This window comes from Erythrolamprus reginae, chromosome 3 (assembly GCF_031021105.1).
Source record: "Erythrolamprus reginae isolate rEryReg1 chromosome 3, rEryReg1.hap1, whole genome shotgun sequence".
Lineage (NCBI taxonomy): Eukaryota > Metazoa > Chordata > Lepidosauria > Squamata > Dipsadidae > Erythrolamprus > Erythrolamprus reginae.
This window is the reverse complement of record NC_091952.1, coordinates 63,405,384-63,429,576: the sequence shown is the minus strand read 5'-3', so window position 1 is coordinate 63,429,576 and position 24,193 is coordinate 63,405,384. Positions and strand designations below refer to the sequence as shown.

The 24,193-nt window shown below is 39.3% G+C and overlaps 1 protein-coding gene across 5 annotated transcripts in view; it reads right to left on the bottom strand.

Annotated features, from left to right (window-relative positions):
- Positions 1–24,193, bottom strand: part of RAP1A (RAP1A, member of RAS oncogene family) — a 119,332-nt gene that overhangs the window by 27,598 nt on the left and 67,541 nt on the right. For 3 of the 5 annotated variants that reach the window (XM_070745607.1, XM_070745609.1, XM_070745608.1), the window contains one exon: positions 4,780–4,863. In XM_070745607.1, coding sequence (XP_070601708.1) covers positions 4,780–4,836 — 57 coding nt within the window. In that variant the 5' untranslated portion in view covers positions 4,837–4,863. Of the gene's footprint in view, positions 1–1,562; positions 1,643–4,779; positions 4,864–24,193 lie in introns of all 5 variants that reach the window. The other 2 variants (XM_070745610.1, XM_070745611.1) reach the window with 1 other exon arrangement.

Genomic DNA, 24,193 nt, shown 5'->3' with positions numbered 1-24,193 from the left:
AAGACAGTTGGATTTATATGATGCTGCTCACTGCCCGCGTCATAGGACCATGCCTTTATTTATTGATTGATTAATTATTAATTGGACTTATATTCCTTCCCTCCTGTAATTAGCTTAGTGGATGCTAGCTTAGTCATATAAATAGGTGGAGTTGCTGTTCCTTCTTTATCTTTTGTTTATTGCCTCTTTCTCTCCCCAGGGGGTATAGTATTACGAGGCAATACTTGGGGTGTGCTAATCAACACTTTCTCCCCCTTGTTGTTATTCCTACCTTCCTTAGGTACCCGCATTGTCTCTTCTAGCATCTTTTTTACCCATGATTGTGAACCATTTTGAACTAACTGTAGTCTCTGGACATTCTTCAAAGGTAGCCCCATGTAGAGAGCGTTGCAGTAGTTGATACTTGAGGTGATGAGGGAATAAGTGACTGTCAGGAGAGCCTATCTATCCAGCTAAAGCCGCAACTGGTGCACCTGGCGAACCTGGGCAAATGCCCCCCTTGCCACAGCTGAAAAATTATGAGCTGTGGATCAAGGAGGACTTCCAAGTTGCGGACCTTCTCTGAGGGGATCAAGATTTTCCCCGACCCATGGTGATGGAAGGACAGATAGATATGTCTACTCTCTGCCTTTTCAGACTTCATGGTATTTTGTTGTTCTCTCATTCTTTTAGTAAAGAAGATATTATATGAAGAAAGATTTTGATAGTTCTTCATAAACCAAGTAATTGAAATTATAGTTCATTACTGAAGTAATGTGTGCTTCTTATGCATAAATAAAAAGCTAATCAATGAGAAATTTGGGATTAGGTTCCAATGGACTCAAGCTATCATTTGTTAGAGTCTTCCTATTTTTCAGCAACTTTACTACTCTCTCTGAGCTGTACCATAAACACCACCACCACTTTACAGATTCATTTAAGGTCAATGAAGCATTCAAAAAAGGCCTCTCTCACTTCTGAACAAGCATTAACTCTGAAAATGAAATCCTTTGCTTTTCAGAATTAAATGAAAATAATTCAAATACATAGGATTTGGGTGTTTCTCCTTTTCCGCAGTAACTGAAAAATAAGTTTTTCTATCCATTACCACATCTTAAATAACTCTTGTTTAGTTGCAAAATTTCTCGAGAACAAGGAATACTAGTGCTATTGCTCCTAATAAAAGGTTTCAAATTTGAAATACTAATTATCTGCAGAAAACATCATTGTATTCAAGAAACTGATGAATGATTCAGAAAGTTCCTAACAAGCAAGAAACCAATGTTATACCTTTCACGCTTATAGGTATTTTATTGCAACTGTGTTTAGAGAGGATTGACTATGGACATACTGCCAGTCTAGCTCAACCTACACTTTCTCCTATAAAAAGGAACAATATACAATCAAAATGAAAGACCAGTTTTTAATTTTATATAACTCATCCTTTAAAAAAAAAAAAAAAAACTTCAATGGGGATGATGATCCAAATAATTTGATTGTCGTACAAATATGGAGATAAGGTAAATGATTCCAACATAGTTATTTGCCAAAGAAACACAGAATTATAGAAAATTCTCACTTGCCTAAGCCATTTGCAAAAGAGCCAGTGTTCTAAATACAGGAATGCAGCTATTTTGAAAATACGTATGTTGTAATAGCTTTCCTTCAAATAGCAAAAGAAGAGTATACATCAGTATTATTTTAATTATTTAGAACATGCATTTTATTAATTATATCAGATTTTTATATTTTTATCAAAGGCATAATTGCACAATAGGAAAGGGGCGGCATACAAATCTAAGTAATAAATAAATAAATAAATAAAGGCAAAGACTTATATTACCGTGGCTTAAATTTAGCAAATGGTACAATATTTTTGTAAGCAACTGTTTATTATTATTTATTACCATTAGCACATTTAGTGCTACATAGAATATAGGAAAATTAATCCCTTCCTAGAGGAGATTATAATCTAAAACTTGGGGAAACAAAAGAGTAAGAGTAGCAATAGGAATAACTTATTTATATCAGCAATAAATGCCTTCATATGTTCATATGTAGGAATCTGGAGTAGTAACGAATCAATATGAACTTTACTATCAAGTGCAATCTTCTCTAGCAGTTTATTTTCAGGTTATGTAACTCTTTTATATTGCACAGGTGGATAATGAATATTTTATGTATCCATTTAATTATGGATATCCAATCCTGATTCAACTAATTTGCTAATCAGAATCATATGATGTCTATGGAGAGGGGCGGCATACAAATCTAATAAATGAAATGAAATGAAATTATTAAATGTTTTGATAAAATCAAAATATATCATGTTCACCATGATATATCTTGAATCAATCATCAATCCTGCCAATTCATCCTGCTTGACATAATTACTGGACAAATGCATTCAGTAAATATCCTCTTCTCAAAGAAGATGCAATCAAAATAGGAGCGTAGTAGTTCTTTTTATTACCTTATTTCATTTAACCACTAAAAAATAACTCCTCAAGGATAATGTCAAAATCCAAAATGGAATATATAAGAGGAAGTGTTCACCGCAGTCCTCTAAGTATGAGTGTGTCTGAGTGGAATCAAAGGCTACTGGTAGGTAGAGAACACCACAGGTCAGTAAGGTAACTGGCAGAAACAAATTCTGGTTCAGTTTATTCCTGGAATCTCTTTTGCTATCTCTTTAAATACTGTCTGCCTGATGAGTCTGCTTAAACATGCAAGAAACCTGAACTGAATTTACAACTTTACAAAATGTGGAGTGCATTTATTATAACATAAAACCAGATAAGTATTACCATTTGTGAGGCCAGAATACTAAATTCCACTTTTTTTATCCAAAATGTGGGACTACACTGAGTATTAAACAAAACTACTTAGAGTAAGCTAAGTAGATCAGAAAAAAAAAATCTTATCTTTTAAATATTATCTTTATTTTCAAACAGCCTTCTTCAATCAGAATATCCTCCGGATAACAACCTTCAACTCTCAGATTTCTTAGCAATGACTATATGAGTTGGAAAATTCTACTTTTGAAATGTACACATCTGGAAGTACTCAGGCCAAGCAAGTATAGCTTTCAGCAGAGTGCTCCATAAAGTTGTGAGTTAATGATACTTCCTTTCTATCATCTTATCAGAATTAAATAAGTCAATGCTATTCCCTAATAGTGAAAAATAGAGCTTCTTTTCCCAGGGTCATTCAGCAAGGCCAACTTGAGCAATATTAATATTGACCGACTTTGTCATCACTAAAGAAAATATAATAAAAACAGATCAATCAAGGATGAATTTTTTTGAATGCTAAGATAAAAAGAACAATCAGGAATGCCAAGAAGATCTTTTTTCAAACTAGAGTGTAAATATAAAAGTACTACTACACACACACACACCATCAAGAATCCATCTTAGTACTAGAAACAATTTTAGAAACACCCAGACTAGTGAATAAATAGGATCTATATAATTAAACTCAGCCTTCTTAAATTAATGATTTCCATCATGATTCAAATTGATTAGGTTTTAAATATCTATCTACTGTATAACACATCAATTTAAATTCACTTGCTTTGTGATCAAGTCTTTTAGGGAAAAGGTTGTTTGGGAAACAGTTCTTTCTAATTTTATTACTTTCAAGGATAATGAGGACAACCACTAAAAAGAGATTCTTTAGTTTACCAGTGCAGTTTTCAGTCTATTTCAGCTATATCATTAGTTACAGAACGTTACAAAAGCCTACACTATCTAATTCACTCCCTTTAGTAGGCCAACACCAAATGTATTTTTTAAATTCAAGGCTACATATATGGTACTTACAAGAACAGTAAAGTAAACATAGAGGCATAGTAATTTAAGGCTTAGAATTTAAAGTAAGCACCAGTGTTTATCAGCATCTAAACGGTGGTATTTTAAGCTTCTAACAATATTCAACTTATCAATTTAGTTTCAGTTACCTAAAAATACAATATGGGTTTTTGACTATATTGTACAGTAAACTTCTCAAAATGTTCTTAAATCCTTTACAGTGCTTGAGATTGGCACTTAATTATCTACCTTGCATTACATTAAAAATCAAAGGTAGTCCAAGAGATGCAATTAAGTGCTCAGAGAGCATCAAGTACAGATCCCAAGCCTCTCTGTGGCTTTCCAGTTATAACCTACTGTATTGTCCTTATTTCCAAGCTTAGCATTTTGTGAAAAACATCTGTTTTATTCAAAATGCACACAGATGCCATTGGCCTAAATTAATGGTGGCAAATTGTTTCTCTAGATTTGTTGTGACCACTTGTTTTACTATATTTTGTTCCTGGTACTCCTTCCAAATTTTAATTAAAATATACTACAAACGTTTGGTCCAGGGTTCATTTATCAATGGATTTAATTATATATATGTATATGTATATGTGTATAAATTTATATACATACACACACACAAAATGCTGTTGCTAACTATACATACATAATAATTTAGAAATCAGTTATTAGAACAAACTTTACTAAGCAAATTTCAATTATAGAGCATTATAGAGCATACAGAAGCTACCATGAAAATAGAAATCAGATAACCTTGACGTTAATATTCTAAGGGTTTTTTTGGTTTAATTCAGAATTTTGCTATATGAATATTATAGAAACAACTACTTGAGAAATATCTCTTCTGAGAATATTTTAAATTCAAACATCTTGACTATTAATTATTGCAGTGAGGGTCAAACTTGGAATATTTCAAATACACTGTTTTGAAAACTCTTGAAGAAGTGAGAAACTGCTTTTTAATGATTATTAAACTTACCAAAGCAGACTTGCCTACACCACCTGAGCCAAGGACCACTAGCTTGTACTCACGCATGATGTGGTCTATTCAAATACTGAGAAGCTGTAAAAGAGAAATTAGTAATTAATAAAACAATTTTTTGCTATGCTGATACACTTTAGCACATTTTGCAAAGGCTGCCAGTTACTGAGATATAGGACAAACATATATCCATCTTAAGATAAAATACAAGAAATAGTATAAGGGCAGACTACATGGACCATGAGGTCTTTTTCTGCCGTCAATCTTCTATGTTTCTATATATTCATTTGTTTGGTTATAAGCAAGAATATGTAAGACATATTTTATAAGTCATTTGAAAAGTCTTATAACTGAAAGTAAGCACTGTTTCTACTTTTCACCCAAGAGCACATTAGAATAAAGGATTTGTTTACAGTTTGTAAAGACCAAGATATTTGGACTAATATATTTACTTCAAAAAAGAAGTTGATTAGCCATTGAATATTAATTTATTTCAATTCCTTTCTGGATTCTAATTGCTTTTTTCTCTTTTTTTCTTTTGATATAGGTGTTTTGAATAACGATTGTCCCTTCCATATGGAAAGCATGGCAACGTATTTTAATTTTGTTTTCAATAAAATAAAAACATATATTAAAAAGGAGTTTACTTATGTAATTGTTATAGACTGATAAAACTGAAAAAAACCCTCACTATATATTCAATGTTTTTCTCTATTTATTTTGAATAGTTTTGTTGCAAATTATATTCTCTGAATCTTTATTCCCAATCATTGGTTTTCATGTAGTAACAATGGTACACTAATATTAAAAAAACAAACCCAGGAGAATCTATGTGTCCAACCAGTTACATTTAAATGATGGAATGCTTGCCATACTCTAGGAGCATGGAGTATGGAAGTAAATAGTTAAGCAAGATAGCTGAAATCAGTTCAAAAAATATTCCTTAAATTTATAAAGGAATATATATATGGCAAAGAGATGCAAAGCAATCCTGCCTTATAATGCTGGGTATAAGCTGAGTGGGAGAGTCACTTTGATAGGCTTTCAAGATTCTGTTGAAACACTCTACCAGCAATAAAGATCTTTTTAAAAATTTAAGTGGTTCTTCTTTTCTGAGCTTTTCAGCCTTACAGCACTTGACAGATTGTGAACATGCAGCTGTTGTATTACTATTAAATAAGAGACAAGTCAAAGTAATGGAAATAAAATGAACAAAACAAAATAAACCCACCCTACCATCACTACTCAGTCCAACTTTCAACCAGTAATGGGCTGCTGCCCCAATGGGAGGGGGGGATGTAGTGGGGGTAGTAAGTTTATGCACTATTAATAGTTTTTTTAGTGTACTTCCTTCTCTAGCATCTTAGTATGATCCTTAATTACTTTTATAATAGGAAATAATTAAATAGCATGTCTTTACCCATAAACACTTTGATAATTTTAATCATTATCTATAACTGAATTCTTATAGTAATTTTAAAAAAAATTGAGCTACCGTATATACTCGAGTATAAGCCGAGTTTTTTAGCCCAAAAAATGGGCTGAAAAACACAGCCTCGGCTTATACTCGGGTCATTGACAAAGTCACCACACGAGGGCGCCATTGCTTGAGCCAGAGCGAGGAGGCACCAGCTTTTGTCCCCTCTGGCACGCCGTAGTTCCTCTCCCTGCCTCAAGCAAATGAGGCAGCCATTTGCTCCAACCGAGAGAGGGAAAAAGCAATGGTGAGTAACTATTCTTTGCTCTCTCTGCATTGTCCTTAGTCGGATTAAAAAGGCCCCCTGCTGTCAGATTCTCCTCCCCCTCGTTTGAAAGGATTTAAACTGTTTAAAAAATGGTATTTTGTGGTAGTTGCTGTCCTTGCTTGGATAGGATCTAATAATGTGTTATGAGGCAGAGCTAGACAGGAATTCTTTTTCTATCTGTCTATTTTTCTATCTATCTATTTTTCTATCTATCTATTTTTCTATCTATCTATCTGTATCTATTTCTATCTATCTATCTATCTATCTATCTATTTTTCTATCTGTCTGTCTGTCTGTCTGTCTATCTTTCTATCTATATCTATCTGTCTATCTATCTATCTATCATCTATCTATCTATCTGTATCTATTTCTATCTATCTATTTTTCTATCTTTCTATCTATCTATTTTTCTATCTATCTATTTTTCTTTCTATCTATCTATCTATATATCTATCTATCTATCTATCTATCTGTATCTATTTCTATCTATCTATCTATCTATTTTTCTATCTGTCTGTGTGTCTGTCTATCTGTCTATCTATCTTTCTATCTATATCTATCTATCTATCTATCTATCTATCTATCTATCTATCTATCTGTATCTATTTCTATCTATCTATCTATCTATCTATCTATCTATCTATCTATCTATTTTTCTGTCTGTCTGTCTATCTATCTATCTTTCTATCTATATCTATCTATCTATCTATCTATCTATCTATCTATCTATCTATCTATCTATCTATCTATCTGGTTTTCTATGCTGATAACCTCACAGCAGCTAATGCTGAAGCTCTTCTTTGGATACACTTATTTATTTGTTTGTTTGTTTGTTTGTTTATTTATTTAATTGGATTTGTATGCAATCCCTCTCCAAGGACTCAGGGTGGCTCACAGCATATATAAAAACAGAACAATAATGTAAATCCAATTAATGATGAGAAGGAATCCAGTTTTGAAGGATTTTAACTGTTAGGTTTTAGCTTTGTTCCTGATCGAGCTACTTTTTTTACTTTTTAATTTATTGTTAATATTGTTAATTTGTTTACCCTCTTTTAAATTTACAGAGCTAGTTTACTGGTTTTCTTTAAAATAAATATTCTAAAACATGTCTCAATTAATGTAATTTTATTGTTTTCCATTTTTATAAGTTACCAGTAGCCACTGCATTTTCTAACCTCGGCTTATACTCGGGTCAATACGTTTTCCCAGTTTTTGTGGCAAAAATTGGTGCCTCGGCTTATACTCGGGTCGGCTTATACTCGAGTATATACGGTACTTGCCTAATCTGTTATTGTACTGAACCTTGGGGGTTCAGTATAGAATCTTAAAATGTTACTGTGCTCCTCAACAATAATGCTGTCTATCGTTTGTCCTTTTTGTGGCTATTCAAACAATGTGATTTAATCAACTGAAAAAGAGTCCAAGCACCTATTTAAAAACATATGTTGGTCGGTAAGCCACTCCCACCCAGTCACATGACCTTTAAGCCACCCCAGTCACATGATTATAAAGCCACCACCATCTGGGCACATGACCAGCAAGCCACTTCTGCCCATCACTGTTTTCAACTATCACTTTGTTTCCAAGCCTAAAATTTGGATAGGATGATATTGATTAATAGTTAGACTATTTCAAAAAAAAAAGGAAGGGAAGGGAAGGGGAAAAAATCCTGAGCAAGGTAGAATAACAAGTAAAAGATCTGGTGATAGTAGGCCTAATCAATAACTTAAGGCATGTAAAAAGCAAAATGGGCATCAGGATATAATATAACCCATTCTCCATGAACTTCACATCACTAATGATGTTGCTAGTTTAGCAGGTACCCATCTGTACAGGGACAACATTTTCAAAACCTACCTGGGCACTAGTTTCTATGTGAGTAAGAACACTGAAAGACTGTTAGGTAAAAAAAAAATCACAGGTACATGCAGGGAGGTGGAGTTCCTCATAGATTTGGACAGACGTCAGGTTAAAAAAGCAAAATACAGTATAACTATGATAAAAACAAATTATATATGTTTCCCCTTAAAATTTCTATGCATTGACAGACATATATTATATTCTTTGTTATTTGAAGTAAAATAGTAAGACTTATAGCTCTGCATATTAAAATTTTGTAGAAATGAGTAAAAATTGTGAATTCCAAGACATTAACGTTTTACTTTCAAATGCATTAATATTCACTTACATAATTTACGTTTCTACCTTCAGTTGCACAGAAGTATGTGCTATTGAGCAATAAAATTATATAGTAGCGAACTGCAAGCAACTAGGATTGCTTTCATATTCCCAACAGGGAGTGATTTAGACGTTTTTTCCCCTCTGTACAAGGTCAGGCCTCACTTGCCACTGCCAACTCAGAAATCTTCTGTTCCTCAACGCATTCTATGTGCCTTTTTATGGAAATCTTTCTAGTTACTATGCTGTACCAGAAAACCTTTCTCTCTCTTCAAGATTACTTGACAAATATGGAAAATGGCAAAACCTATGATAAACATTTTTAAAGTGTTTATATTATAAACCAGCCTTTGCTGCCTCAACTGATCCCAGCCAAGTCATGACATCATTTATTAATTATCTCTTCAGCCCTCCCAAGTAAGGATTCAGAAACAGCAAAAGCCTCATCAGAGACACTGTACTACAACTTTGCTAAGACCACTGTATAAAATAAACTCTCCTGATCAACCTAAAGACCTACCGTATTTTTCGCTCTATAAGACGCACCTGCTGATAAGACGCACCTAGATTTTAGAGGAGGAAAATAGAAAAAAAATATTTTGAGCCAAAAAGGGGAGAGGAAGAGAGGAAGGAGTGAAAGAAGGGAGTGAGGGAGGAAAGAAGGGAGGAAGGAAAAGGAAAGCAAGAAATGGAGGGAGGAAAGGAAGGAAGGAAGGAAAGAAAGAAAGAAAGAAAGAAAGGGGGAAGGAACAGGAACAGAGGAAGGAAGCAAGGAAACTTATGAAAGGGGAGAGTAAGAGAGGAAGGACTGAAGGGAGGGAGGGAGGGAAGAAGGTAGGAAGGAGAAAGAAAAGAAGAAATAGAGGAAGGGAAGGTAAAAGAGAGAAAGAAAAAGAGCAAGAAAGAAAGCAAGAAAGAGAGAAAGAAAATGAAAGAGAAATAAAAATAGAGAGGGGGAATGAAAGAAATGGAAGGAGGGAAGGAAGGAGAGAAAGCAAGAGAAAGAAAGAAAGCAAGAGAAAGAAAAAAGAATGAAAGAGCAAGAGAGCAAGAGAGAAAAAGAAAGAAAGAAAGGCAACTTCAAAGAAAGGCTCACTGAGCATCTCTCACTCTCTCTCTCTTTCTATCCCTCTTTCCTTCTTTCTCTTCCTTTCTCTCTCTCCTCTTCCTTTATCTCCTCTCTCTCCCTCCCTCTCTTTCTCTCCCCCCTCTCTCCCCCTTTCCCTCTCTCTTTCTCTCTCTCCCTCTCTTGCTATCTCTCCCCCTCTCCCTCTCTCTTTCTCTCCCCCCTTTCCCTCTCTCTTTCTCTCTCTCCCTCTCTTGCTAGCTCTCCCCCCTCTCCCACTCTCTTTCTCCCTCTCTTTCTCTCTCTCCCCCTCTCTCTTTCTCTCTCTCCCCCCCCCTTTCTCTCACTCTCTCTTTCTCACTATCTTGCTGTCTGTTGCTCTCACTCACTCTCGTTCTCCGTTCTTCTCAGCGTCGACGCGCGCACGCCCTGCCCGCCTCACCTTTGCCGAGAGCTCTCAGCAAGGGGGTTGTAGGAGAGGCGGGGCCAGCGGCAAAGGTGATATTCAATGTCGGGGGCGCACGGGCGGTTGCACGCGCTCCCTATCTCCCTGCTAGCCCACTCGGAATATTCAAAATATGAAAAACCTTCGCTGGCAAAGGCTTTTCTTATTTTGAATATTCCGAGTGGGCTAGCAGGGAGATAGGGAGCGCGTGCAACCGCCCGTGCGCCCCCGACATTGAATATCGCCTTCGCCGGCCTCCGCTGAGAAAAGCCTTTGCCGGCATTTCCTCTCGGCGCAGCGGCGGGCGGAAAGAGGGAAGGGGGGGGCAGCGGCGTCCCTCCTGGCCTTGGCGGGCCGCCCGACCCTCCCCACCTCCTGCAAACGCGGCGGGCGGCGGGGGGAGAGCGAGGAGCCGGTTCCGGCGGGCGCGGGGCTTGGCTGGCTGGCTGGCGGGGGGAGCGCCGCTGGTGGTGAGGAGGGAGACCCTCCTCCGGGAGGGAGGGGGCCAGGCAGCAGCTAGCCAGCCAGCCGGCGGGATGGCGCTTCCGAGTTCGCAGCCTCCCCCCCCAACCCTGCCTGCATCTTCGCTCCATAAGACGAGGCTGATTTTTCTTCCTACTTTGGGAGGAAAAAAACTGCGTCTTATGGAGCGAAAAATACGGTATATAGTTTAGCATTCTATTCCTACAGTGTCCAGTAGGACTGTGCAAATCCTGTAAAGTGCTTTCCAATATAGGAGAGAACATCTGAATATCACTCTTTGAAAGATAAAAGCAGGTTCTGTATTTTCTCACATTCTTGTAGCTATTTCATTGGCTTCTCCTGGCTGGCTGTATATGGACCCCCATCAGCCACTGAGCCGGGGTGGCGCACCAGAGAGTGCTGTACTGCAGGCCACTGAAGCTGACTGTAGATCTATAGGTCAGCGGTTCAAATCTCATCGCCGGCTCAAGGTTGACTCAAGGTTGACTCAGCCTTCCAAGGTGGGTAAAATGAGAACCCGGATTGTGGGGGCAATATGCTGGCTCTGTTAAAAAGTGCTATTGCTAACATGTTGTAAGCTGCCCTGAGTCTAAGGAGAAGGACGGCATAAAAATTGAATAAATGAATATTGCTGGGTACAAACACAAAGCAAAGTTACTCTACATGCATGCATATGTTGAAACAGCGAGGAACTGTCAGTTCTCTGAGGTTGACCAAACTAAGAAAGCAATGCCTACAGCTCTAAAAATTCTTTTATTAGATCAGCTACAGCAGGGGTGTCAAATTGGATTTCTTTGAGGGCTGGATCAGCACTGTAGATCTCTTCTGCGGGCTGCCGGGGAGTGGGGGCAGAGGGATTGCAGCACTCTGCAGGCCAAAACACCTGTACCCTCCATGTCCTATTTTGCTGGAAAAGTCTTGCAGGAGGCCGCCCAAGCTGAAAATAGGAAGTGGGGGGTGAGAGCAGGCCCGGCGCCCCGTTTTGACTGTCAGAGGCAGTGTTTCCAGGTTTAAGCACTCGCTGGGCCAGATCCAGTTTGATGCCCCTGAGTTTCGCATCCCTAAACTACAGTGACAAAATATTGCACTCAAATCTTCAGTAGAATATGTCTGAGATTCTCAATCTAGTTTCTTGGAAAGAACTCAAGTTCCACTTGTCTGATCTTTGCCTTAGTAGCAGCTCTTTTTCTTTTTCTTCAGGACATTCTCTCTGCCCTCTGTAAGAAGAACTCGCAAAACAGCTATCCAAGCCTGAATAAAGGCAGCTTTTTTAATGAATTGAATTATGAAGAAAGTACTTCATAACTTTATAATGTTAAAGCAGATCTTTCAAAGGAACTGTAAAGCCCTGGAGGCCAAGAGAGAATGACTACAAAAAGGACATTTTTGTATGACACACGCGTGTCATTCCCTGTTCCTGGGTTCCAACAACTGATAAGAATAATCAACATTGAAGAATCAAGATAGATACTTGGTTTTGCTTGAGTTGAGCTGAAGCATGTTCATTGCAGATTACCACAGCCTCTAGATGCTAAGAACATGGATATAATCACTTGATCAGCTTAAGACAGAGCTAGGTATCATTAATGTATTGATGAGGCCTGACAAAGGACTTCATCAGCAGTTTCATGTTTATGTTAAATAGGAGTGGGGAGAGAATATAACTTTGAGAAATGCTTCAGGAAAGTGGTTAAGAATTAGATCACCACACATAAGAAAAGTGAGGCACCCCCCTTATGAAACCAGGTTGCAATGCCTTGGTCTCTTCAGCCTTGAAAGTCAGGGTTTAAGGGATGACTTGATCGAAGTGTATAAAATCATGCATGGGATAAAAAAGGTGGATAGAGAAAAATTCTTTTCTCTATCACACAATACTAGGACGAAGGGGCACTCCCTAAAGCTCATAGGTAAGAAAGCAAGGACAAATAAAGGGAAATATTTCTTCACCCATAGGGTCGTTGGTTTATGGAATTCACTTCCAGAAGAGGTCATGACAGCTGTCAGCCTTGATAGCTTCAAGACAGGATTAGACAGATTCATGGATGCCAGGTGTATCCGTGGTTATTGAAACGGATGTCCATGTGCCGCCTCTATGCTGGTTGAGGCAGGCAGGATTCCATTAAGTTCCATTCATTGGGGGTCAAGGGAAAGGGAGGGTTTTGCCTTCTCTTTCTGCTCAAGATCCCCATGGACAGTTGGTGGGCCATTGTGTGACACAGAATGCTGGACTCAATGGGCTGTGGCCTGATTCAGCATGGCTCTTCTTATGTTCAATGTTCTTAATGTTGTTGCTAGTTGCGAAGTCATGACCCGTGGTGATCCCATTAACAATGTTCCTCCAGGCCTTCCTGTCCTCTATCATCTGCTGGAATCTATTTAAGTTCATGCCTACTGCTTAATGAATCCATCCAGCCGCAACTTTCTCTGGTGTCACCTTCTTCTTTTCCCCTCTATCTTTCCCAGCATTAGGCTCGTGTCCAATGAGTTCTTCCTTCTCATTTGGTGGCCAAAGTATTTGAGTTTCATCTTCAGGATCTGGCCTTTTAAAGAGCAGTCAGGGTTGATCTCTTCTAGAACTGACCGGTTTGATCGCCTTGCAGTCCAAGGTACTCGCAGGAGTGTTTTCCAGCAATACAGTTCAAAGGTCTCAATTCTTTGGCTTTCAGCCTTTCTTATGGTCCAACTTTCACAGCCATACATTGCAACTGGGGAAACCACAGCCTTGACTGTGGTTTCCAGGGTTGTTGCCAGGGGGTTGTTGACTGTTGTTGCCAGGGTGATATTTCTGCTTTTTAGTACACTCTCTAGTTTTATCATAGCTATCCTCCCCAGGAGCAAGTGTCTTTTAATTTCTTGGCTGTAGTCCACATCTGCGGTGATCTTGGATCCCAGGAAAATAAAATCTGTCACTACTTCCACTTCTTCCTCTTCTATTTGCCAGGAATTGAGAGGATGCCATGATCTTAGTTTTTTTAAAGTTGAGTTTCAAGCCAACTTTTGCACTCTCCTTCTTCACCCACATTAAGAGGCTTTTTTGTTCCTCTTCATTTTCTGCCATTAGAGTAGTATCAACTGCACATCTGAGGTTGTTGTCAATCTTAATTCCAACTTTTGATTCATTTAGCCCCTGCCTTTCTCATGAGATGCTCTGCATATAAGTTAAATAGGCAGGGAGACAGTATACAGGCTTGCTGGACCTCTATCCCAATTTTGAAACTATCAGTGGTTCCGTGTTGCTTCTTGATCTTCATATAGGTTTCTCAAGAGATAAATAAAATGGTCTGGATATTCCTATCTCTTTAAGTACTTGCCACAATTTGTATTTTATTGTGTGGATCTATTCTGATCCACACAATAAAAGGCTTTAGCATAGTCAATGAAGCAGAAGTATATGTTTTTCTGGAATTCCCTAGCTTTTTTCTCTATGATCCAGTGTATGTTGACAATTTGGTCTTTAGTTCCTCTGTCTCTTTGAAATCCTGCCTGTACTTCTGACAATTCCTGATCCACAAACTGCTGGCTCCTAGCTTGTAGAATTTTAAGCATAACTTTACTAGCATGTGAAATGAATGCAAGGGTGTGATAGTTTGAACATTCTTTGGCGCTGCCTTTATTTGGAATTGGAATGTAAACTGACCTTTTCCAATCCTGTAGCCACTGTTGAGTTTTTCAAATTTGCTGGCAAATTGAGTGCAGCACTTGTCCTGCATTGTTTTTTTAAATTTTTGAATAGCTCAGCTGGGATACTGCCACCTTCACTTGCTTTGGTGTTGCTTAGATTTCCTAAGGCTCATTTAACTTCAAATTTCTAGGCTGTCTGGTGACCACCCCATCATGGTTATCAGGGACGTTAAGCTCGTTCTTGTATACAGTGTTTCCTCGATTTTCGCGGGTTCGAACTTTGCAAAAAGTCTATACCACGGTTTTTCAAAAATATTAATTAAAAAATACTTCACGGGTTTTTTCCCTATACCACGGTTTTTCCCACCCGATGATGTCATATGGCATCGCCAAACTTTCATCTGCCTTTAATAAATATTTTTTTAATAAACTTTAATAAATAAACATGGTGAGTAGTAATCTGAATGGTTGCTAAGGGAATGGAAAATTGCAATTTAGGGGTTTAAAGTGTTAAGGGAAGGCTTGTGATACTGTTCATAGCCCAAAATAGTGTATTTACTTCCACATCTCTACTTCGCGGAAATTCGACTTTCGCGGGTGGTCTCGGAACGCATCCCCCGCGAAAATCGAGGGAACACTGTAGTTCTTCTGTGTAATTTTGCCACCTCTTCTTAATCTTTTTTGCCTCTGTTAGGTCCCTGCCATTTTGGTCCTTTATCATGGCCATCTTTGCATGAAACATTCCCTTCATATCTCCAATTTTCTCGAAGAGATCTCTGGTTCTCCCTATTCTATTGATTTCTTCTATTTCTTTGCACTGTTCATTTAAGAAGGCATTCTCATCTCTTCTAGCTACTCTCTGAAATTCTGCATTCAATTGGATATATCTTTCTCTTTCACCCTTGCCTTTCGCTTCCCTTCTTTCCTCAGCTATTTGCAAAGCTTACTCAGACAGCCATTTTGCTTTTTTGTATTTCTTTTTCTTTGGGATGGTTTTAGTTGCTACCTCTTGTATAATGTTGTGAGCCTCTGTCCATAGTTGCTCAGGCACTCTATCAAATCTAGCTTCTTAAATCTATTTGTCACCTCTACTGTATATTCATCAGGGATATGGTTTAGTTCATAACTGAGTGACCTACTTTCTACTTTCTTCAATTTAAGTCTAAATTTTGAAACAAGACGCTCATATTTTGAGCCACAGTCAGTTCCTGGTCTTGTTTAAATTTAATACCATTATGTAACTGGTCAAAACTAATTTGTGGTAGCAGATTCTTTGAGTTGCACATAAAGGCATATAGACGGAATTGGCCAGAAAATACAATTCTTCAAATGTTTCACTGGTTTATATGTGTGTCATTTAGTTAGTAGGTCATAAAGAAGATAACAATTCTTTGCTTGTGCAGGCATCAAGTCAACTGTTCTGCCTATTATTCTGCTGGCTGGCAGCTATGGAAAGAGCAGTGAAGTTCTGAACAATGACTACATTGGTTCTTCTTGAAAGAATGGTTTGCAAAAGAATCTTCTGAATGGCTATCTGTCTAATGTGACATTGTGGTGTACCAGGACATTAGGAGGCCCATTCCTATCCAGCAAAATAACTTGGGTGAAAGTGTGTCATGCAATTATTAAAGGAATCTGATCTTGAGTTTAGGAAAAAAAAGACAATGTCAAAGCAAATTGAAAAGTGTTCAGCTATTAGGTATGACTTTTATATATGAATAGAGTTTAAATATAAGTTTTATTACTCTGATCTATACAACAAAACCTATTTATGGAATTAAGAAGTGACAAAAACTTAAAATAACTTTCTCCCTAAAAGGCATATTATTTCTGACAGTTAATAATGGAATCAATTCAAATACAGAATTCAAACAAATTGTAGTTTTTATTAGCCATCCATCCTCCGTGGGGAAAAAAATGTTTTTTTGAAAACAGATTTTTTAACAGTTGGTGGTTTTACAGCAATTTCTTATCACAACTCTGCTTTAAAATATGGGTCTTGTTAAAATATTTAAAATGTCAACATAGATTTCAGTTGGATGCTCAATACTGTGTTAAAGGCAGAATCAACCAGCAGTTAGAAGGCATGGTTTTACACATAAACTGTTCAGCATTTTGTGTTTGTAACTACAGTGATACCTCATCTTACGAACTTAATTCGTTCCGTGACCAGGTTCATAAGTAGAAAAGTTAGTAAGATGAAACAATTTTCCCCATAGGAATCAATGTAAAAGCAAATAATGCGTGCAACCCCATGCCAAAAGTCACCCCTTTTGCCTTGCACCGCTGGGAATCCCTGCCTCTGGACTTCCATTACCAGCCGAAGCACTCATTCTGGGATTTCCCTAAGCCTCCCCTCACTGGGGATTTCCCTAAGCCTCCCCTCACTGGGCAACCCTTGCTGGGATTTCCCTAAGCCTCCCCTCACTGGGCAACCCCACCTTTGGACTTCCGTTGCCAGCCGACGTGCCCATTCTTGCATTGCTGGGATTTCCCCTCGCCTCCCATAGCTGGGATTCAAAGCAGCGCCAGCAAAAATGAAGGGAATCCCAGCAAGGGGAGCCTCAGGGAAATCCAAGCAATGCAAGAACAGGTGCTTCAGATGGCAACGGAAGTCCGGAGGCGGGGATTCCCAGCGAGTGGAGGCTCAGGGAAATCCCAATGCTTCAGTTGGCAACAGAAGTCTGGAACAGGGCATCCCAGCGGCGGCGGCTCGGGTTCGTAAGGTAAAAATAGTTCGGAAGAAGAGGCAAAAAAATCTTAAACACCGGGTTCGTATCACGAAAAGTTTGTATGAAGAGAGGTTATTAAGACAAGGTATCATTGTATTTGAATTGCTGGAATGGATGGTATAACAACATAAAATAAAAGTAGTATTTTACAATCCCTTTTATTTAAGAGGGAATAGGAATATAAATCAAAACAAAGTACCAATGTAGAGCCTTCATTTGATACTATATAAACTCTTCCCAAAACATCTAAATTTCCTTTGATCTGAGAGACACCTTTTTATCACTGACTTGCAGTTCTTGATTTGGGTTTCCCTATGAGTGGAATAATTCCACCTGGTCTCATTTCCTCAAAGCCACATTGGAAAGCTTAATTAGGTAATTGCTACAATGCTTTTGGCAGACATGACAAACATAATTAGAAGAGCAGGTGCAAAATGATCAAGCTCTCCCCCATCCCAACAACATTTTAGCAGAACTGCCAGGAGCCTGCCAGAAGAATTTCACAGCATCGACTCACTTATTTTAGAAGACTTCTTAAGTTCTCTAAGCTTTGCTTTCTTCTTCATTATTTTATTTTAAAAAAGAATGTAAAGGCTTTTTCATCCGCCCAACTCTAGCAGAGTTAGTTAGATTAGTGAGAATGCATCTAGCGAAGGAACACACGTTGCTTTGTCCTATAAAGCCAGAACACCCAACAACTTATACCAAGTCTGATAGGAAAACAAAAAACAAAATGTGTCACTTTGCCTATGGGATCTTAGATGGGATTATCAGGAGGCAATGAAACCCAGTTCTTGCTTGATTTGTACAGAATACGATTGGGATTTCCTTTCCTCAATAACATAATAGACTTGAAAATAGCACATTAGGGAAAAGCCATACTCCTGAATCTGTACTTTTATTATCTCTCATAAAGTTCAGAATAGTTCCCATAAAATCTGTATATATCTATCTATCTAAACAGGAAACACTACAGTTATGTGAACAAAAGGTCAAAAGGCTTGGCAAATTCAAAGGGAGAAAAAATAAGCAAGAATAGCAAAACAACAAAGTGCCTTTTCTGAAACTGAAACTAAAGCAATGGCACAAAACATTCTAAATAGAAGGTTTCTTTGGACACCTGCCCAACATTGCAACCAATATATAGTTTGTAAGATACAAATTATATATTGTGGTACAAACTTTTGTGAGACTAGAGCTCAGAAGAATTCTTTGAATGTTGTTTCGGGAATATTTATTTTGGAAAAGCTTTGTCTTCACTCACATAGGGTTATTTTATTTATTCATTTATTTATTTATTTATTCAATTTTTATTTATTTATTTATTTATTTATTTTTATTTATTTATTTATTCAATTTTTATATTTATTTATTTATTTATTTATTTATTTATTTATTCATTCATTCATTCATTCATTTATTTATTTATTTATTGATTGATTGATTGGATTTGTATGCCGCCCCTCTCCAGAGACTCGGGGCGGCTAACAGCGACAATAAAACAGTGTACAATAGTAATTTGGTATTGATGATTAAAAATCAATTAATATAAAAACCAAACATACATACATACATACCATGCATAGAATTGTAAAGGCCTAGGGGGAAAGAGGATCTCAATTCCCCCATGCCTGGCGGCAGAGGTGGGTTTTAAGTTGTTTACGAAAGGCGAGGAGGGTGGGGGCAGTTCTAATCTCTGGGGGGAGTTGGTTCCAGAGGGCCGGGGCCGCCACAGAGAAGGCTCTTCCCCTGGGTCCCGCCAGGCGACATTGCTTAGTTGACGGGACCCGGAGAAGATCCACTCTGTGGGACCTAACTGGTCGCTGGGATTCGTGCAGCAGAAGGCGGTCCCTGAGGTAATCTGGTCCGGTGCCATGAAGGGCTTTATAGGTCATAACCAACACTTTGAATTGTGACCGGAAACTGATCGGCAACCAATGCAGATTGCGGAGTGTTGGTGTAACATGGGCATATTTGGGAAAGCCCATGATTGCTCTCGCAGCTGCATTCTGCACGATCTGAAGTTTCCGAACATTTTTCAAAGGTAGCCCCATGTAGAGAGCGTTACAGTAGTCAAGCCTCGAGGTGATGAGGGCATGAGTGACCGTGAGCAGTGACTCCCGGTCCAAGTAGGGTCGCAACTGGTGCACCAGGCGAACCTGGGCAAACGTCCCCCTCGCCACAGCTGAAAGATGTTTCTCTAATGTGAGCTGTGGATCGAGGAGGACGCCCAAGTTGCGAACCTTCTCTGAGGGGGCCAGTTATTCTCCCCCCAGCGTAATGGACGGGCAGATGGAGTTGTCCTTGGGAGGTAAGATCCACAGCCACTCCGTCTTGTCTGGGTTGAATTTGAGCTTGTTGACACTCATCCAGGCCCTAACATCCTCCAGGCACCGGCCCATCACTTCCACTGCTTCATTGGCTGGACATGGGGTGGAGATGTATAACTGGGTATCATCGGCGTATTGATGATACCTCGCCCCATGCCCTTGGATGATCTCACCTAGCGGTTTCATGTAGATATTAAATAGCAGGGGGGAGAGGACCGACCCCTGAGGCACCCCACAAGGGAGAGACCTAGAGGTCGACCTCTGATCCCCTACTAACACCGACTGCGACCGACCAGAGAGGTATGAGGAGAACCACTGAAGAACAGTGCCTCCCACTCCCAACCCCTCCAGCCGGTGCAGAAGGATACCATGGTCGATGGTATCGAAAGCCGCTGAGAGGTCAAGAAGCACCAGGACAGAGGACAAGCCCCTGTCCTGGGCCCGCCAGAGATCATCCATCAACGCGACCAAAGCAGTTTCCGTGCTGTAGCCGGGCCTGAATCCAGACTGTTGAGGACCTAGATAATCGGCTTCTTCCAAGGACCGCTGACGGTAGTTATTGAGTATGGCTGGTAGTTATTGAGTATGGCTGGATCCAGGGAAGGCTTCTTGAGGAGGGGGCGCACAAGTGCCTCCTTATAAGGAGCCGGAAAGGACCCACTCCCCAAGGAGGTGTTGACAATCTCCCGGACCCAGCTCCGTGTCACCTCTCGACTGACTGAAACCAACCAAGAGGGACACGGATCCAGTAGACAGGTGGCGGAACACACAGCTCCAATGGCCTTGTCCACTTCCTTAGGTGTCACTAAGTCAAACTTCTCCCAGACAGATGGACAAAGACGTTTAGCCCCAGTCACCTCGACTGACTCGTTGTCAGTTGACTCTGTTTTACAATTGGAGTCGAGATCCGCTCGAATCCGAGCAATTTTATCAGCGAAAAACGTGTTAAAATCCTCGGCACTACTCTGCAAGGGCTCCCTAACTCCCCCCTGGTTAAGAAGGGAGCGGGTTACCCTAAACAGAGCGGCCGGGTGGGATTCCGCTGATGCAATCAAGGTTGCATGATACCCGCATCTTGCTGCCTTGAGTGCCACTTTGTAAGTCATAATATGAGCTCTTACAAGTGTTCGATCAGATTCGGACTTACTCTTCCTCCATCGCTTCTCTAGACGTCTCTTCTGGCGTTTCAACTCCCGGAGCTCCTCGTTGAACCATGGAGCTCTACGGGGTCTAGTGCCGCAGAGAGGTCGCAGCGGTGCAATTCGGTCAAGGGCCTCCGCTGCAGCCTTGTTCCAGGCCTCAGCCAGAGACTCTGCCGAATTGTGCCGCACTTCTCTTTAGACTCAGGGCGGCTTACAACATATTAGCAATAGCACTTTTTTTAACAGAGCCAGCATAATGCCCCCACAATCCGGGTCCTCATTTTACCCACCTCGGAAGGATGGAAGGCTGAGTCAACCTTGAGCCGGTGATGAGATTTGAACCGCTGACCTTCAAATCTACAGTCAGCTTCAGTGGCCTGCAGTACAGCACTCTACCTGCTGCACCACCCTGGCTCTGCCCATTTTGTCCATTTTCTGCCATGTTGAGTAAAATAATGGGAGTTGTAGTCCAACACCAAAAAGAAAAGTCAAATTTTTAAAAATCTTTTTCCGGGAAAATAGCCATATACTAAAATTTGTATCTTACAGATGAAAAGAAAATTCCAAAACTAAACAAAATACCAAGGTTGGATTTGCAAAGTCCAAGCCAAATATCCTAGCAAAATCTAGTTTATTGTATGACATCATGTTCTTAAGTTAACCTAATCTAAATGGTTCAATATCTGCTTTAATATATAAAGCCAAAATACTTTACTTCCTACTGTATTATAATAGACTAACAGAGTTATAAGGAGGTCTTCTGCACCAATCCCCTGCTCAAGCAGGAGACCCTATAACAGTGATGGTGAATCTTTTTTGGTTCACCTGCCAAAAGGGGTGTATGTGGGTGTCCTAGCATGTGTGCACGTGCCCACACCCCTTCCTTCCCCCCCATATGTGTATACACATCTCACGCTGCCCCCCGCGCATGCGCACAGGCCTTTCTGAAGCCTGGTAGGCAGTAGTGGATTCATACCGGTGGGAGGGAGTGCCTCAACGGTATGAACCCACTGATGTAATTTTCAGTTGTTTTTTTTTCTGGTGTCTCTGTGTTGGAAAAAGTCCTGCGGCTCAACCTTGTCTTAATGTCTTTGTCTGAAGAACAGCTGAGGAGCTCCTTTGTCATGCAATTGTTAATTTCATATCTAAAAATACTACATTATTTTAGAGAGAGGGAGGGAGGGAGGGAGGGAGGGAGGGAAGGAAGAAAGGAAGGAAGGAAGGAAGGAAGGAAGGAAGGAAGGAAGGAAGGATTTTCAATGCTCACTGCCAGTTTCCCACAAGAAAACTCAGTGGACAACTTGACATAAAGTTGCCTTCACTCCCACTGAATTTTCCCCCTCCCATGATTATTCTGTTTATTTAGGTTAGGAAATATCTCTGAAATAATGACCTAATGGGTCACAGTTTACTTTGTATACAATAAATTTTGAATTAAAGGCAGATGCCAGTTTCAGTGTGTATATCAGTTTTAAACAAACTTATTTTCGATGAACTGCACAACCCATAAAACAATACTATTTACAGCTCAAAAATCCTAATAAATAGAAGATGATACCAATAAAGGAGAATATTTGTAGCTCAGGGTTGAAATGAGAGGTCCCTGGTGTTCTTAGCTTGTTTGCTTTCTTGTCAACATTTCATTATACAAAGTAGCTAACATTATCAATACTAGCAAGCTCAGCGAGCACAAAGGACCGCTCAACTAGAAGATGACTTACTGCTTATTTTAAATAATGTTATTTTTTTTAATGAGGACCAACAAATGGATTTAATACTCTTGCTAACAAGCAAGATAGAAATGCAGGATAGAAATAGTATATAACACATTATTATACTAAAACTCATTTTAATTTAACAAAATCCCCATATTCAGTTTCAAAACAATCGTGTTAACTCCACATGTCTTTAGAGCAGGGCTGTCAAACTCATAGCCCATGCGGGCCAGATTTGTCATGTGCTGGTCAAGTCACAATATGTTATGTGACGCCGCTGTGATGATGCAAGTTTTATATCCCTGCTTTAGAGCATTCACTGAATTATTTATTTGGGCTATACTGTAAAGTGCTAATTTTTAAATTAAATAAATAAATGCACAAAAATGATTGTTTAAGTGGCTGTTTAAAGGCATATTACTAGGGCTTATACTGAAGCTTCAGGTATAGTGTATATTAATTTAAAAAAGAAGCTTGATTTGGATTTTATTACTAAATTTATTGATTTAGTACTTATAAAAGAAAATTAATATGGTCAGTAACAATATATACAATCATACATTGTCTGACTGTTAATTATTTCCTTTTAATACTTAGATAAATACAGTTCTACAGTCATTAAAGTGCAAAATTTGGAGGCTAGAAAAGTTGATTTGGAAGATGTTAGGTGAGGTCATCATCACTATAAAGTTATTTAAGCTTGATTATTTCAATCAGACAGAATGAAAACCTACCTGATCAGACAGATTTGGATAAAAGAAAACCCACTGAAGAGTAAGTTTTGTATAATGGTGGCTTTACCACCATTATACAAAATTCAACTAAATTCCCAATTTAGAAGCTATAAATGGAAGCAGTTTGCAAAGTGTTCTATAAACTTCAATTAGTACACTGCATGATTAAAGCCAAGAACAAAAAAGAGAAAAATGCTTCAGGGTGGTGTTTGCTTTTTAAAAAAACAAATGAGAAAGAGTTTACTTTTTTGAAAATATTTACATTTCAGTCCATCATATTCAGATACGTTCAACTTAACGCTTCCTCTATATTGCTAACATGATAAAATATGCTGCTGATTTTGCATATTGATATTGAATGACTGACAGAAACATCTTACACGACAGAAATGCTCTACAGCTCATACTGCTTGTTTTAATGCTGCATATAATCGACCGTGTTAAAAAAACAAAACTTTATCATACAAAACTGGCAGGAGCTTAGGCTGTTCTTTGCCTTCCATGTAGTATAGTTCTCTCTTATCTGGACAATCTGTCCCAATCAACATCTTTCCTTTAGTGAACTATGATAGTGAACTTATGGCATGCATGCCACAGGTAGCACACAGAGCCCTCTCTCTGGGAACACCAGCCGTCAACCCTGTCAAGCTCTACTGTGCATGCGCACACCCCTTCCACCAGCAAGCTGGTCTTTAGGTTTCTGCCACAAATGCATGGGGGACAAGACTCATGTGGGGAGACATGCGTGCATGCATGGAGGTGGGAAGCATGTGCAGGGGTCACGTGTGAATTCACACGGGTGTGCGCGTGTATGCGTGGGAGTCATGTGTGAATGGGTGGAGATGGGGCACACGCGGGGTTGCACATGAATGCACAGGGATGGGGCGCGGAGATTGTGCACACACTGCATTATGGCTGCAGGTGCCCGGGTGGTTAGAGGGCAGTACTGCAAGCGACTTTTGCTGATCACCGGCTGCCAGCAGTTTGGTAGATCGAATCTCACCAGGCTCAAGGTTGTCTCAGCCTTCCATCCTTCCAAGGTTGGTAAAATGAGGACCCAGATTGTTGAGGGCAATATGCTTACATTCTGTAAATCTCTTAGAGAGGACTGTAATGCACTGTGAAGTGGTATATAAGTCTAAAAGCTGTTGCTAAATGCTAATGCTAATGCTATAGTTTTTTCTGGCCCTAGGGTAAGGAAAGATCTTTGACCAATC